Here is an 18,412-nt window from a genome sequence, read left to right on the forward strand (position 1 = left end):
ACCTTTGTAGAAACCTCAGAAGGAGGGGTCTTCTCTGTTTACCCATTTCCATATATTGACACTGAGATCCCAACAAATGACAGGGAGCAGCTATTCAAGTGTGAAATGTCGCCTTGCTATTCTGCCTGTTCTTTTTGCAACTTTAAGAGAAACAGAGACCTATGTTTTCATTCTTATTGTGGTGACAGTGACCTTATCGACTTGTCTTTGTGATCTGTGCTCATAGATTCATTTCAGCAGGTTTAAAGTGCTTTCAATAGACTTTTAGAAGTTTTTGTCATTCCAAGAAGAGGGAAAATCCATTATCACAACCTCCACCTTGCTACCTGGCTGCTTCCCCCCCCCCAAATAAATAAATGGGTCTATTAATCACCAAATGACCTTGAGAAGGACAAAGTCTGCAGTGTCTCTATTGCAAATAAAACCTGTTCAATAAGTATGTAGATACTTTTTTTTCTTCACATTTTATGTTGCAGCATTTTGGTAATGTCAACCCTCCTTCAGCTAACACTGAATTATTTATGTTGTTTGTTTTTTTTAAACTTGTATAGTATATTAACTTATAATTAAATTACTGTACAGAAGACATGAGCAATCACTCCTTCTCCCCCCAAAAGGAAGGGAGTATATAATCGGTTCAATTTGTTTGTCTGTTTGTTTTCATGCAGTTTTCATGATTTTGTGTGATGGTATGACCATTCTTCATTTCGTTGTTCTCGTGACAATGACAATAAAGTTTCTGATTCTGATTCTGATCCCAATAGTAGCTCGAGCTGATCTAATTTTGGTGACAATGGCATCATGGTCAAGGTCACACCAAATATATTACCCACAGTTTTTATGGATAGTCTTAAAACTACACTAGGTCTTGAGTACTTAGGCTGGTTAAGCATTTGACCTTGACCCCTCCATTGTTAGTATCCAAGATCAAACTTGACCTTCAAATTCAAGAAACCACATTGAGTAATATATCATATGAAAGGGCGTGGAGTGAGCTTTGCAACACACTTCTTATTTTTTCAATGAGATGCCCTACGACATCTCATTGATACCATAACATGCTTATATTTGCCAGTATTTGCCCATTATAGCCCCTTATATATTGTATACAGGTTTCTGTCTGCCCACTCTACCATGAAAGTCAGATCAATGTACTGTACAGGTGTGGTTATGATTGTTTTCCTGGAGCTTTTTCATTTCCAAATTGGATCTCTGAAGCTTAGTGGTCATCAGCTCTCTTACCATGGTTTATTCTCTGCCACTATTTTTTTTTTATTCCCAACACGGAGCTGTGTCTTAGCATTGCAGGCAGTTTCTGTGAAACTTTTGTTTTTTGCTTTGATATAAAATATTATATACATATTTCAGGTTAGAATTATAAATACATTTACAAAAAAAAATCAAAACGTATTTATTATGGAGCAGCAACATAACATACAAATTTGAAAAATACTTTCTCAGCTGTATCTGTGATGAGCCTGTGTCCTCATGTTTAATCCTTTAATATTGGGACTTATTCATTAATGCTGCCCAGCTTGAGGTGTTTTTCAGTGCTTGGCTTGAAGCAAACTACAAGTGATCATCACACTCTATTTGGATCTATATCACCAGTTTAACCTGACCACAGCAGGAAAATATGAACGTGCTGTAACTGCACATATGAGATGTACACACACGTGCACACACAATTTTACCCTGTGGCATATTTACTGATTTCTGCCTGCAATCTCATTATTGTAAATATTGCTCCATTGTCTGATAGTCGGATGAGGCATCAATCAATACAATTATTTCTGAAGTTGTCAGAAATATCTGATATCAGTTTTTCTTGGCTAAGCATTTTCATTTGCATATTGCATATTAGCGATACTAGCGATGACATCTAATGCGCACAATCTGTTTTGCATAAATGTCAGCAAAAGTCAAATCTGCAGACCTTGCAATTATGTATGCCGTGCCATTCTGGGGGGCATGAGAATGTTGCATATTGTTTGTTTTTAATAGTTTGAATTGTAGTGTGTGTGTCCAAAGGGTTGGCTGGAGCTCAGGAGGTAGAGCAGGTCATCTACTAATTGGAAGGTTGATGGTTCAGGACAAAGTACATGAACACAGATGTTTATTTAGCATTAGAGGTCATGTGATTCAGTTCAATATGGATGTTGTACCTGTACTTCTGTGTTTGCATATGCACATCTGACTGTAATACTACAGCATGTCTGTGTGCAGTGTCCAGAAATAACCTTTCTGTTGCCAATCCCCCTCCCATCCCATTCACCTCCCTGTTCGTAAGTCTTCATTTCACGGTGGGCTCTCTCTCCATCCTCTTGAGCGCTTATCCTTTATGCTCTCTGTTTGACAGCTCTCCTCCTCTCCCCCACTTGGCCTCCCTGCCAGTGCACTTGGGATTGATAGAGTTGTGCCTTCGTGTTGGATTTGGAATAGAGACAGCTTGAAATACCTCACCTCCCTGCTTCCACTGGCCAATTATCCCCTTCCCTATTGGGCTGAAAGGACCTAGTGTTAGAGATAACCTTCGAGTGCAAGAGGAAGATGGAGAGGAAATGAGGGAAAGAGTGCGCTTTCTTTTCTCGATGTTATTTGCTTGAGTCTTTGTACCAACCATTTGTCATATCATCTGTTCTTACAATCTCTTGGCTTTCCTTGCTTCTCTTCCTCTCTGTCATATTGACAACAATTCAGTTTCTACTGTATCTACACCACTGAACTGTGATTCTATATTTCCTGTTTTACTTACCTGGGAAAAATGGCCGACTCATGAGATACAGATCAGGTATTCTTATCCCGTATTTCGGTTCAAAGCTGTTTATAATTGTAACATTTAAGCCTGCCCAGTATTGTGTAGGTACCCTTTGGACTGCTGAGATAGGTCTAATCCACAGAGGCATGGACTTTATAAGGTGTCCTGTGGTTTCAGGCCCCAACATCTTTACAGCAGATGCTTTTCCTAAAGTGCTGTAAGCTGTAAAATGGGTCCTCCATACATGTGGACTTGTGACCCGCTGTTTTACAATTGCAGTGAGCAGTCATAACAACTCTGTCCAGGGCCATAATAATGTGGCCAGATCCTTACCCTTCACTGAAGCCTTATATGAATACATATACCCGAGTGTGGCAGGCAGGTTGGGACCCAAATGCAGGACTCTCAGGCTTGACTGAACTGAACTGCTTTATTTCTGGAAATAAATCCTACTAAGTAACTGGCAGTCACTCATGGAAACAAACACTGGAGGCGCTGAACAAAGAAAACAAAGAGACACAGACGATATATACACATGAGGGAATCGGGGCGGAGAGGAAACACCTGGGGAACACAGCTGAACAATAATCTAACTAACGAGATAGGGGAACAGCGCTGAGACACGACTGACTAAACAGAGCGAGAGCAAGGGACAGAGAGAAAGAGAATGACATCGAACTTGACATTAATAGATCGACATGATGGGCTACACACTAGGGACACATTGGAGGAGACAGCAAGGAGAGACAAAGACAAACTGGACACGAAAGGGAACGAAATTTTTAAAAAAGAACTAAGAACTAGAAACATTACATAACTCGGAGGCTCTCCAAACTGAACATTAGCATCTCATTAACCTGCAAGAAGTGACCAAAAGACTAAGCAAACTCATAAACCTGTATCAAAGACCCAGAACCATGACACAAATGACAATATAAACAAATGCTGCTCAACCTGCAAATGCATTTTCCTTACAAATTTGCCACCATTTAAGGGGAAATAAACAAGCTTTTCAGGCATATATTACCAAGAAGTATTGTTACAACAATCAATTGTCAGCCAAACACAAATTTCTGTACTTTTCATTCTAATATTTTTAAATAATTTAACTTACTTTGTTCATGTTAATATTTTCATAACAAACAGCTCCGTTTAGGGTTACACTCTCCACACTCCTGCTTATTGAATGTACAAAGCCTAGGGTTCTCAATTCTAGAGCTACATGGTCTTTTGTGGCAGCTAGAACTGTGTCATTCTCTTACTTCATCCTTGAAAGGGAAAAAAAAAAAGTTCTAAAATTTTAAGATGTTTACCCGAAACATCATTTCATTTGTGTAGTGTGCCTCACGGTTGTTTTCTTTTTATATTTCTATCTCCTCTGCTCACATAGCTTATGCTTACTGAAGCCGAACAACTGAAGGTGCTGGCAGCTTTTTATTCATTAAAAGTCCACATGCAGTCCACAATTCCCTCCACTATTCACTGGCTTACAGTGCTGCTGGAGTCCCAGTGTATTGTGGAGATTTTTGTGTGTTGTGTCTGTAGTGCAAAGTATTGAATTTGAAAAAGTGTTACACAGTAAATAATATAACATGCAGCTCTTTTGTAACAGAGGGTTAGCAACCATTTGCTAACTGATTTAGGAGGAAATACGGCAGCTGACATCTGTGAGCAGCTGTGTTGCCTCCAGTGAACAGATGTTGGTGATGACATACTGTCACTGGAAGTGATTTGAAAAAAAAAAAAAAAACGAAGTGGTTAAGTTCAAAAGTTATAAATGACTCATCAGCTTTGTATACCAATGTGTGCCAGAGGAAAATAATGCATGCTTGTCCTTTCTAATTTGAACGAATATTCTATATAATACACAAGTCACAAAGGTAACTGTGGTTTAGAAACCGAATTAAAAATGAAGTTTTTCCTTCAGTGTTCTGTAATCTATATGTCAGTGTCTTGCAGATATATTGTCACTTCAGAATCTTTTGAGTAGCACTAAGAACTTAAGTTTATAAGTTCTTACTGATGAAATGTAAACTAAAAGATTGATACATATGGCATCTCTTTATTGGATATCATAGCTATTCCCACACCTTATGACTTCTTACATCACTCCCAAAAATCTGTTTATTCATCCACAGAAACAGAGGACGGTGTACAGACTGACGCTGGTCAAATCCTGGAATGTGGAGGAGATGCAGGCTTACTCAGAGCTCATAGCATTGGGCCAGCCAGACTTCATTGAGGTCAAGGTAGGATTTAACAACATTACGTATCTCAGCATGTATTTTCATGTATATATCATTGTGGTGTAGCATGATTGCCTAATTGCCTGAAGTGTGTAAAACATTTGTGCCGTTCCTGTTACTACATATATTGGATAAATTCACTGAACTGGTGTGCTGTGTACCACATTCACTGACCTTATCCTCGGTCATTTGGCGGATATGGTATTAATAGTGTGGGAGGGGACACCTGGTGGCAATCTGAGCTACAGCTGTCATAGTGAAAAATGTGAAAGAGTTTGAGCTCATTATGAAGTGCACCACATCAAGTAGTGTTGGTGATAGAGCCCCATCTTGGATGTCTTTTTCCCGTTCATGTCAGAAAGACACTAACAGGAAGGGGTTTTTCTGTCAGTGAAGACAAAAAGTTTCTAGATTGCTCTTCTCACCTGTAGTGGTGAAAAGGTTTGGAGAATGCTTAACATTAAACAAGCCCCCTGCCTGACAGGAAGGCTTTTGTGGAAGTATGTTGAAAAAGTCGTTGTCTCAATTGTTAATCTACAACTATGAATTTAGAGTTTTTGACAGCTCTATGCTCTAATTTAATTTATTTATTTAGGACAGTGCATGTTAATGAACATAAATGTAAAAAAATTACATGAATGTAAACATACCAGATTATAGCCAAGGGCTAATTTCCATCTGTTGTCCATAAAACATAAAAAAAAGACATAATAATTAATAAAAAAAATCATAATTCATCCATAATAAAAACTCCATCACCAAACTCACACATACACACCATTCTATTCCCAAATAAAACATAGAATCTATCTATAATAATATACATTTTTTGGTTTTACTGGGGTAGGCATCAGCAACCTTCAACATCAAACAAGCTATTTTAGCTCCTCCTACCAAACAATGGGAGAAAAAGAGCAGGATTACAGTTAATCCAAATTATAACCTGTGGTTGGAGGTTGCTAACCTCCGGACTGGAGTGTCCAGACATTTTAATTAGGGGATGTCCCACTGGAAAGTTCTTAATTGTCAGTGTTATATCATTAAATTGTAATTATTGTGTCAGATTGCGTCTTAAGATCTGTCAACACACGCTTGTAGTGCAGGTTTATTTAATTCCCAATTCTTTTTCTTCCATATTCCCCAAAAAACACAAATCTTATTAAAGCACTATATGCCTTATGATTATTCTGTCATGCAAAGACACCATAAATGTAAATATTCACTTCTTTATTCACATCTTCTGTCACGTCTACTGTGATGTCATTATTTCTTTTAGGGTCTGTCAATTATAAAAGTACATACATATAGACATAGACAAATGAGGCAGGTTTAGTGACAAAACACAGGATTTTGTGACTTGTGCAATTTTAGTTGATTAATTAATTAACTAAATTAATTCTTTCTATATAAAAATAATGTAGAGAGAAAAGAGAAACATAAGAGAAATATAACACTATAAACAGTTTATATTCCTTATAATAGTAAGCCAGCAGAAACACTATGTCAAACAGAGATTTTTAAAAAAGTAAACCAAAGTTGAGTATTACTTGTGTTGATTCTACTCTAACTTGAGTGTGGAGGTGTGATCTGATTGGTCTGAAGTGTTTTGCTCTACTCTGGTGGTGGTCAGAGGGCATGGTGGCGCCAGTGTCCGGCAGCCTCGCCTCTGTCAGTGCGCCCCAGGGTGGCTGTGGCTACAATGTAGCTTGCCATCACCAGTGTGTGAATGTGTGTGTGAATGGGTGGATGACTGGATATGTAAAGCGCTTTGGGGTCCTTAGGGACTAGTAAAGCGCTATATAAATACAGGCCATTTACCATTTACTTCTTTCCTTATCCATTTACACATAAATGACACATCATCATGACACATCTTACATGTGCACCATTACTTGTCCCTTATCTTCAGTGTCCTGATATAAAGGCAGAAGAAGAGGTGCAAGGTTTCCAAAGTCAAAATTAATATTCACCGTGAGCCTCTGTCTGCACGGAGCCTCACATGGCAATGCTTCCACACATCCTCTCATTCATAATCCAGAGTACAGTTTAGGAGTCCAACTATGACACAGTGTCCGCTGGGATCTCACTGCTCACAGTTACTGTAGCTATTACTTTCTTTAACCTTCGTTCACGCAGGCTAGGTTTACTGAAGTGAAGTTTAGGGTTTTTTTTAGTACTAGGCTGCCCACAATTACACTGAATCATACCTGGGAGCTGAGTTGTACAAGCACAATGTTATCTATCAGCCAGCCAGGAGCATTTGGGGGTTAAAAGTCTTAATCAAGAGCATTGTTAAAGATGAGGGTTTGTCTTCTGTGTGTTTTCAGAAAATGAAATTCCTAGGTTTTGTTTATTAGTTCATTCCCTTTGCATTATACACATTTAATGGCAATTTTAATCTAAGTTACAAAGCGGAAATTTATTTATTTTAAATCACTTGTTCTGCCCACCTGCATTAACTCCATGCTCACTGTTGCTCCATGCTCACAAAGATTTGCCCTGTTCACTATATGTCCCTGCTCTAGACTATAGTTTGCTGTAATTCTGCTCCTGCTTACTGAGGTGTTCTGTAGCCCACCATAGCATATTTGAGCAGACTGCTGACACTTAAAAAGACCGTAGGAATGTGCCTGTTTTGCTATCTCGGTTCACAGTCTTGACTTCTGCAAACTCCACAGAGAGAAAGTGAGATGACGCTTTGCAGAACTCAGCAGCAATCATCTCCTCTCCCCATTCATGTTCTGCTCTTCTGATGTTGCATCATGTTGCTGAATGTGCAACGACACACAGACACACACAACAGAATTTGTTATAAGCAATCTATGCAGGACCACAAGTAAGATTGTTGTTGACCTGAGCAGTCTTTTCATTTTGCTGTTCACACCAGACATTGTAGCACTGTCTGGATGTCATGCCATTAGTTCAAACATGTTAGTATATAAAAGGCACAAGTGCGTTCTACATGTTCAGTTTAAATGTCTTTAGCCTTGATCTTTTATGTAACTTTAAAGCACATATTGTTTCAAATTTTTTTAAGTATTGTTCAACATAGCAAAATCAATCACTGTAGTTCTACTGTGTCTTTTATCATTTCCAAATACAACATGTATCCTTTCATGGTAAATCAACTTTTTTCTGTATTTAGATGACAGGTTGGGAAGACAAAACTTCTCTCGGGTTCTGGCACAGAACTTGGTAGGATAAGCTATCTTTCACCTAAACTGAACCTTTTAGAGCTTTCTTTTTGTGTGTCTAGCTAGATTCTATTGAAGTAAGTTGCCATATGGAAATGGTCAACAGGTTAAAAATCATTTCTAAACATGTCTTGCTCTGAGCTTATAATCTGACTCTTTTAGAAACTGGCTGCATGGCAAGGATTGGTTAAGAGCATTAATGTCGGGCTTGTCAAGCGTTTCCAAGGGAGCATTGAAAAATTACCATAACATTGGAAGACTTCAGTCTTGTAAAGAATACTTGATGTCTCAAATATGACATGCAACTTTGGTACTTAGACTTTTTTAAATGTAGTCTTTTACAGAGCTGCTGGGGATTAGCAGGGTTGGGCATATGTACTGAGTTACCTGTCTAGATACTCACACGTTAAGCCATAGAAGTATTCCAATTTATTCTTTATAGTGAGTTGTAGTTGTTTGTTACCAATTCATCCTTTTACCTGATCTTTATTTCTACTAAAGTTGTGTAGTGACATACCTTTATAGCTTGATTTGTAGGTGCTGTTCTTTTATGTACTACTAAGTTTGCTTTGCTTGCTGTGTTTTATTGCTCTCAAGTAATCGGCGTGGTGCTTCAAGCAAGTCTTTGCTTGATCGAGTTTATGATGTGCTCCTTTTTCAATCCAAGTTGTCTATTGAGACAGTTTATTATTGACATTCTCTCACAGGACTCTGTATTGACCCAACACTACATGCCATTTTATTATATTGAAGAGGCAGAACACTAACAAGATAGTGGGGAGCATTGTAGTGGAGAGGAAACCACCAAACATGGGACGTCAGACCTTGAAATATTTTTGGCTTGTCTTTTCTTATATGCCTTTCTTTAATGAAGGCAAACTACAAACCCACATTAACAGTTTTGCCTGTTCTCTGGAGTGTGTAAAAACGTCAGCCAATAAAAGACCACATCCTCTGGTACAGGAGACTAACAGCGATGCCACATCCAGAGACCTTATCTCAACTTGGAAGCTAACATTTGAAGTGACTAGCAGTTGGATTGATACCAACTGATATACTGTATGTAAATGCATTAGGGCTTTAATTAAAATGTGATGCATGATAAGCAAACCGCTTTGTCTTGACGGACTTGAGACCATCACATACACACCTGTGCTGTAAATAGTACAACTTGCTGTTTCCTTGTCATCAGTGTATCTGCACAGTGATTACCATAAAGTACAAAGGTACATAAAGACAAAACTAATTTGAAAACATAGATGACAAATTATTAAGGATATTTTACACAATTCTTTGTTATTGATCACATTTAAGCAATATTTTTAATAATATATTGGAAAGTCATAACTTCTACAGCACTAATTTTGGCTTACTTCCTCACAAATACAGCCACATTTTATGTGGTAGCGGAAACAGCGGTACTTTATTGCTTTATTCAATGCCCACATTTGCCCTAGCATTTGTCCAATATTCAGTTGTACATATGTAATTATATATCTATCAGTCTTTATACAATTTTGGTCTCTCAAAGTCTGACCTTCAGATCACTGAAAATCACAGTGAAATCTCTGCCTCATCTTGACAGTTAATAATTTAAGCTGTCTCTCTTGCACAGGTCACTCTCAGGGTGAACTCTCCTTCATGTTATAAAGGCTTTTGTGTCTTTTCTTCCTTAATTATCTTTCTCTGTCACCCTCTTATCTCTCTGTCCTCTTCTTCCCTGTTTCCACAATGAAGAGTATATTGTCCCTTACTGAACAGATAAACTTCTCTGGCTACTGGCAGCTCTGGGCAAGCTATCAACTTCAGCATCATGGGTCCAGTAATTAGTACATCCCAGGATGGATTAATGACAGTATGATAGAGTGAATTCCTTTGTCATCATATCGCTAGCTCTCAAATTGGCTTTTACTGCTGACCGGTGGGGTTGCTTGGGCCTGTGAATGGCTTTAGTAGTTATAATAATCTTAACTTGTCCTTTTTTTTTTTTTTAAGATTTACAGTACTTTCCAACAGTCTTAAACCACCCCTTGTTTCTTTATATTTTGGTAGGAAAATTGGGAAAGAGTTGCAGTGATTTACTGAAACACATGCAGACATGGAAATATTATGTCTGCATGTACTATACCAAATACTATTAAAATAATAGTATTTGGTATGACCACCTTTATTCTTCAAGACTGAACTCTCTTTTTCTTTTGTCCTTTATTTGTCCAGTTTCCTCATTTTATCTTTAAGGACACACTGCACAGCATGCCAAGATATGCCAAGTTTTAGGTTTTTGGAAATCACCTTGTTTCAGCAAAAAATAAAATTTTATTATCAAACGAAATTATCTTAGGTGTTTATGTATTTTAAATTGGTTCTTTCCCGAGTTGTCTGTTATCTGTAGACACAATACTAGTTAACCCTTGAGTTAGGTGCCATTCTTTCCTCATGAATAAATTCATAGGTCAGTGATAAATGGCTTAACAAACATGCTTCAGTCTAAAAGTCCAAAGGTTTGCGGATAGGATGAGGACAAAATGCTAGGTTTAAGAGTTTTTTGAGAGATTACGGGTAGCAGACTAGGAACATACTGAAGTGGGAAAATTTATGACATTGTTACCATAGTTATGATCAGAAACATCTGGAAACCTGAAAAAAATCAACTTAATTACCTTCCCAGTGGTATATTACAACAATTTTTTTTCAACAGTTGTTAAAAATGAGCCTTCAGAACAGCTTCAGTGTTCATTGAGTCTGTATGTGTGTACGTATAGCATCCATTAATTAAGATGAATTGTGGCTCTTTAAGAATGATGAATTGTATGCTTATGTGCATGTCCACCATCACCAGCAACAAGACCTTTATTACTGACCCACTAATAACTAGTTCATCATCTTATGTGGCACAACACATTCTGCCTGTACAGTTTACCATCCTCTATCCAATTGCCCAGTGCCTAATTTATCATCTTAGTCCAGCATCAATACCATTTACTCTGCCACAGTCTCTCACTTGGCCTGAAAGGAAATGGATTACTGAGAGCAAAAGAGACACAGAAAGAGAAGAGCCAGGCCAGCATGTAAGTGTATTGAGATAAATTTGGTGAAAAGTGCACAGGGATATGTTGCACAGTGTGAGTGAGGCCTCAATGACCAACATTTATGATTTCCATTAAAGGTAAGAGACATAGATTATTTGAACAGGTGAGGGACTCTTATTATTTTTGCTCCATCTCTCCCACATAGTACAATATCTTCTACCATATATCTCAAAGATCTTTCCCCATCTCTTCCTGCTGCACACTCCTCCTGCCCAGGCCCCTTCCTGATGATTTATACAGAGTCCTGAATGGTTGATCTTTATTCAGCAGGCCTCCGGGCAAGGCTGATAACTCCAAGGTCTCCCATCAATTTTGTACAGCGCTCCCACTGTGTTTGCCCTCAGCCACCCAATTTCTGTCTTTTCAAACCCAACCCAAAGAAATTTTACACTCTGTGTTAACTTTTTTTTTTGGTGCAGTGAATTTTCAATCAGTCTTAGAAGACATATGAGGTTGGATTAGTGTAGAAATGGCTGCAGCTCACAACTGGATTCACAGATCCCCTACAGCTCCTCGGTAGATTGACTAGAATAAATGTGAATGGCAGTCTTGAAATGGGTGGACCGGTGCGAGAAAGAGATCAGTTGTAAAACTGCTGTTTGGGTAGCCTCTCTCTGAGGAGTGGAGTAAATTCTCCAACAGAGAAATGAAACTGTTTGTTTCATTTGACAACCAATTCTTTCTTAGGTGAAAATGATTTTTTATTGGATTAAGAAGTTTTACCTCATCTGTCAGATTTGTGTTTTGTCTTTGTTTTTTTTAAATCTGGCTCTGTGAAATGGTGAAGCATCAACTATTTTTACTTCCCTGGACATGTCATGTCTTCAAACTTCCAGAGTTTGAAGCCAAATAGATTATTTCTAACAGACAAATTAGTACTTGGGGCTTTTTCTTTGGGTCTTACTTAACAAAGAATCTAAAAGATAACAAAAGCAGACTCAGAAAAGAAGAGTCACAGTACAGTATTTAAATAGTGGATTGTACCAAGAGTGAAAGAGATGATTTTCACAGCTTTAGTTACAGTGCTTAGTGGTGCAGTGGTTAATGTATTCGCCTAAAAGCAAAAGATCCTCCGTTTGAGAATGAGAGGAGACATAGATCCCTGGGAGTGTTGTTTCAGGAAAGGCATATGACATAAAAAATCAACAATGCAGATTCATCTACTGTGGTTATCTGAGCAGCCAAATTGAGTTTTTAGTGATTTGTATGATGGTTTGCAGATGGTGGCACTAGCAAAAAGTAGGGGCACCAAACTGGAGGTGGCAGAGCTGAAGATATTAAGATTTCCATTGGGAGTGACCATTATGGACAGGATTAGGATTGAGCATTGTAATGGGCAGAGGAGAGAGAGTGGATATAGTGGGCAAAGGATGTTAAATATGAAGCTGCCAGTCATGAAGAAAAGAGGAAAACCACAGAGAACATTTTTGAATGTAGTGAAAGAGGACAAGCAGAGGATTGGTGTGATAGAGGAGGATGATGGGAGAGGCTGAGATGGAGGCAGATGAGGAGACCGCTAAAGGAACAACAACTGAAAAATGAAAACTGTGAAATACATGTTGACAACAATATATCATACCGAAGGAACTGTGTAAAACAGGGTCTTTCAGCTCATTTTCTTCAAGCTTATAAGAACTTATAAAATACTGTTCAGGTGTGCTTTATGCTGTGAAGATGACCTACAGCAGTATATTTAACAAAACCATTCAAAGGTTTGTGGCTAATGAAATTTTTATCTTTAGGCATTAACTTTATTGGTTTCACTGCCTTTCACTAAACTTATTGTGATTATTGTGAATCACACCTTTTATTTAAAGTTTATGCAGTTAGTCGTTACAGGAACATGATGCAGTGGTTCATGTGTAAAGCTTTAATTAAAATAAGTAATGGCTGGCTGGGTCTGTGTAAAGATTTCTTCAAAAGACAGTTACGTCGTGTGCTGTGGATTCTTACTTTTAACTCCTCTGTAAAATTGTTTTCTTAAATGGTTTTAGGTAACATCTCTGTTTGTGAAGGTCCCCGACTCTTTCCAGTTTTTGCCATATCAATAATCATGTGTAAATACATCTATTTTTCCAGTTGTACAGGACCTTTTTTTTTTTTTTTCTGAAAATCTCATATCTGAATAGGTACTACTGAAAACATTCCTTAAATCCTGATGCATACACTGATTTCTTCTTCCTCTGTACTGCTTTGAGAGGTGTACTGAACTATTAAGAGGCTGGCTCAGTGATTATTCACTAAGAAATACAAAAACTTCAAGCTCCGACAAAACAGTTGTCTGTGACCTCCACAATCTTTTTGGTGTATAATGCAAAGCCAAGAGCAAATGACAGTCTGACACGGGGTTTTAGTCTGCAGCAGATTCTTTCAGATAATGGCAAAAGTTCGTGAAAGGTGTATTCACCTTATTGCTTTCTCCTCTGCAAAAGTTTCTCTTTATCTAGCGCTAAATCACAACAGTTCAAGTTCAAGACCCCACAATAATACAGAGAAAACACCAACAATCAGATGAACCTTACGAGCAAGCAATTTGGCAACAACAGAAGAGAAACCTCAAGTAGAACCAGGCTCAGGGAGGGGTGGGCATCTGCCTTGACTGGTTGGAGATGAGGGGAGGATGACAAACTGTGGAACAGAGCCAGTGATTAATAACAACTAAAGATTAAATGCAGAGTAAGAGCCACTATTGATCAGAAGAGTCGCTGCTGTATATCAAGTCTTAACAATTTCACAAAATGAGCATTAGTTAGAGTGAGAAACATCAGGGTCAAATGAATCATAAAAGTCACTACATAAAAGGTGAATGGTCAGTTGCCAGTCATTGCCCTCATGGAGCCAACAAAAGGAACTCACTGCAGCTCAATTAGATTGTAATTGACTTGATCTGACTGAACAGGGTGATCCGAAGGGCCAGCTCTGTTCTAGGATGCCCTCTGGACCCAGTGGAGGTGGTGAGTGACAGGAGAACGGCGGCTAAGCTGTCATCCCTGATGGACAACATCTCCCACCCCATGCAGCAGACTGTGACAGCACTGAGCAGCTCCTTCAGTGGGAGACTGCGGCACCCACGGTGTGGGACGGAGAGATTTCGCAGGTCTTTCCTCCCCACTGCTGTCAGACTCCATAATAAAGACTTTAACTGATCAAGCACACACATCCATACATATGCAATAATACTAAGTGCAATAATCCTTTCTGTCATCGTTGTATTTTTACTCAGTTGTATATAGTATTTGTATTTGTATTCTATTTTTATCTTATTGTATATTTATTTTATTTTATTCTACTGTATATAGTATTTTATTTTATTCTATTCTGTACAGCTGTGTACTGTATTTATTCTTATTGTATTCTAATTTTTGCCTCATAACTTTTGCACTGTCCACTTCCTGCTGTGACAAAACAAATTTCCCACGTGTGGGACTAATAAAGGTTATCTTATCTTATCTTATCTTATCTTATCAATCAATTACAATCTGGATATTTTTATGCTTTACATTGAACATCTTTGTGGTTCCTTTAGATCTATATTGGTTTAGTTTACCAGTTTCTTTTTTTTATGTTTTTGTGGACTTCTGTCTAGTCTATCAGTTTCTCCACAGGATAATCTACTTTTGATTGCTGTACTCTAAAGAATTTTAAGCAATAATACTTTGTTTTCAGAGGAAAGTATTTGATCTAATCTTACAGTATCTCACACATGTTATTGGTCTGGTAAATATTTGAAAGTCATACCTGTCCATTAGTATCCAAAGTACAAGCTCACCAGAAAAGACTCTGCATTTTCCAGTCTTAGATATTTCACTCAGTTTAATTTTTCAGTATTAATCTTTTGATGAAGGCATGAATACAGAAGCATTTATGCTTTTAATAGCTGATGTTCAATCAAAAAACCACTTCTGTTAAAATATGTTTCTTGGAAAATCTATTTATGTGTTTAAAAAAGAGAGAAAGAAAACAAATGGAGTACTAAGCAACTACAAGTGGATGTGTTTTAATGCTCTACAATGGCTGTTTTGCAATTTTAAAGACACCGATTCAGATATGATCTAAAAATCGAACTAGTTCTTCCTTTGCTCAACATCTCAAAAAGCTTTTATTAATGTAATGCCTTGTAGTTCGTGCAGTCTTGCTGACAGACACTGTGGCACTAAAAAAATTACTCTGTCACTCAAACTAAGGCCTTTGTATGGAGACAAAAAGCTGTTTTGCTGAAGTTTGTGCAGGAAATTATTTGTCCTTTACTTGCATCGTTTCTCTTCTGTATTTTGTGGGGTAAAAATATGTTTGTTAAAATCTGTAAATCTTTCTTTTCTGTACTCTGTTTCTGATTGTCTGCTCATGTGTCTCCAGGGGGTGACATACTGCGGGGAAAGCTCTGCGAGCAGCCTGACGATGGCAAATGTTCCCTGGCACCAGGAAGTGGTCACCTTTGTTCAGCAGCTAGCTGACATGTTGCCTGAATATGAGATTGCCTGCGAACATGAGCACTCAAACTGTCTGCTCATTGCACACACCAAGGTAATAACTCCTTCTAAGCCTCCAAAGGTTTGTATAAAACTACATAATCAAATCAAATCAAATCACTTTTATTGTCACATCACATGTGCAGGCACACTGGCACAGCACATGCGAGTGAAATTCTTGTGTGCGAGCCCCACAAGCAACAGAGATGTGCAAACACAACAACACAAACGAGCAAAATACAAGAATGGCCAACCTGAAACTAATAAATATATGTACAATATATAATAGTGTATGCATTTCTGGATGTGTATACTAAATATTTTCCTGTGTGTGTGTGTGTGTGTGTGTGTGTGTACAATAATGTATACAGTGGGGCAAAAAAGTATTTAGTCAGCCACTGATTGTGCAAGTTCCCCCACCTAAAATGATGACAGAGGTCAGTAATTTGCACCAGAGGTACACTTCAACTGTGAGAGACAGAATGTGAAAAAAAATCCATGAATCCACATGGTAGGATTTGTAAAGAATTTATTCATAAATCAGGGTGGAAAATAAGTATTTGGTCAATAACAAAAATACAACTCAATACTTTGTAACATAACCTTTGTTGGCAATAACAGAGGTCAAACGTTTACTATAGGTCTTTACCAGGTTTGCACACACAGTAGCTGGTATTTTGGCCCATTCCTCCATGCAGATCTTCTTGAGAGCAGTGATGTTTTGGGGCTGTCGCCGAGCAACACGGACTTTCAACTCCCGCCACAGATTTTCTATGGGGTTGAGGTCTGGAGACTGGCTAGGCCACTCCAGGACTTTCAAATGCTTCTTACGGAGCCACTCCTTTGTTGCCCGGGCGGTGTGTTTTGGATCATTGTCATGTTGGAAGACCCAGCCTCGTTTCATCTTCAAAGTTCTCACTGATGGAAGGAGGTTTTGGCTCAAAATCTCACGATACATGGCCCCATTCATTCTGTCCTTAACACGGATCAGTCGTCCTGTCCCCTTGGCAGAAAAACAGCCCCATAGCATGATGTTTCCACCCCCATGCTTCACAGTAGGTATGGTGTTCTTGGGATGCAACTCAGTATTCTTCTTCCTCCAAACACGACGAGTTGAGTTTATACCAAAAAGTTCTACTTTGGTTTCATCTGACCACATGACATTCTCCCAATCCTCTGCTGTATCATCCATGTGCTCTCTGGCAAACTTCAGACGGGCCTGGACATGCACTGGCTTCAGCAGCAGAACACGTCTGGCACTGCGGGATTTGATTCCCTGCCGTTGTAGTGTGTTACTGATGGTGACCTTTGTTACTTTGGTCCCAGCTCTCTGGAGGTCATTCACCAGGTCCCCCCGTGTGGTTCTGGGATCTTTGCTCACCGTTCTCATGATCATTTTGACCCCACGGGATGAGATCTTGCGTGGAGCCCCAGATCGAGGGAGATTATCAGTGGTCTTGTATGTCTTCCATTTTCTGATGATTGCTCCCACAGTTGATTTTTTCACACCAAGCTGCTTGCCTATTGTAGATTCACTCTTCCCAGTCTGGTGCAGGTCTACAATACTTTTCCTGGTGTCCTTCGAAAGCTCTTTGGTCTTGGCCATGGCGGAGTTTGGAGTCTGACTGTTTGAGGCTGTGGACAGGTGTCTTTTATACAGATGATGAGTTCAAACAGGTGCCATTCATACAGGTAACGAGTGGGGGACAGAAAAGCTTCTTACAGAAGACGTTACAGGTCTGTGAGAGCCAGAGATTTTCCTTGTTTGAGGTGACCAAATACTTATTTTCCACCCTGATTTACGAATAAATTCTTTACAAATCCTACCATGTGAATTCGTGGATTTTTTTTTCACATTCTGTCTCTCACAGTTGAAGTGTACCTCTGGTGCAAATTACTGACCTCTGTCATCATTTTAAGTGGGGGAACTTGCACAATCAGTGGCTGACTAAATACTTTTTTGCCCCACTGTATATAATGTAGCACATCTGAAGTTTTTGACAACTAAAGAATATTTGATACACAGTTATTATTTATTTGGAGTTTCTTCTCATCATTGATAATTACTTGGATGTCACAGGGATCCAAGTAATTCCACACATTTGATGCAATTAGTGTCAGTTCAAGGTTTTAAACTTATAGTAAGGTCTGTCACTTAATGTGAGGAAGATAATTGTCTAATTTTCGTGCTTTGCTCAAGATTATATGACTTTTTTGACAGATAATCTAGAAAACGTACGTTTTTAAACATTATTCCACAAGAAATTGATTTTCAGGAAGTTAGTACCACCTATGCATCTGATGGAAAATTCTGATTCCTTCTAAAAACTATGAACTTGAAATTAATAAAAAAAAATTAATGTTATCATTAGACGATACATAATTCTCTGTAGTTTTCCAGACACATGCCTTTTTATCTGTTTTCTCTTCTAAGGTTGTTTTCCAGGCAGCCCAGTGCAGGTTCTTAGTTTTAAAATTGGCTTTTTGATTTTTATCTTGTTTCATAATTTATATAGTTTAGTCTGCTGTCTTTTGAAAACGTCCAAGCATCAGGAGGAATTTACTTCTACAGAGGCAAACCCTCAAAAAAGTTCCAGTCAGTGTTGGGTTCTGCCAAGGCGACTGTCCATCAGCAGTTAATGAATGATGATTAATT

The 18,412-nt window shown here is 38.4% G+C and overlaps 1 protein-coding gene across 2 annotated transcripts in view; it reads left to right on the plus strand.

The window, feature by feature from the left end:
* tyw1 (tRNA-yW synthesizing protein 1 homolog (S. cerevisiae)) overlaps window positions 1-18,412 on the plus strand; it is a 57,484-nt gene that overhangs the window by 30,982 nt on the left and 8,090 nt on the right. For both annotated transcript variants that reach the window (XM_086262289.1, XM_086262288.1), the window contains exons 14-15: window positions 4,897-5,007; window positions 15,644-15,811. In XM_086262289.1, the coding sequence (XP_086118415.1) occupies window positions 4,897-5,007; window positions 15,644-15,811 (279 nt within the window). The remainder of the gene's footprint in view (window positions 1-4,896; window positions 5,008-15,643; window positions 15,812-18,412) is intronic.

This window comes from Aulonocara sp. 'chitande type north' Nkhata Bay, linkage group LG14 (genome assembly GCF_057382095.1).
Source record: "Aulonocara sp. 'chitande type north' Nkhata Bay isolate Kocher_YH1m ecotype deep benthic linkage group LG14, A_spYH_male_GT1.1, whole genome shotgun sequence".
Taxonomy (NCBI): domain Eukaryota; kingdom Metazoa; phylum Chordata; class Actinopteri; order Cichliformes; family Cichlidae; genus Aulonocara; species Aulonocara sp. 'chitande type north' Nkhata Bay.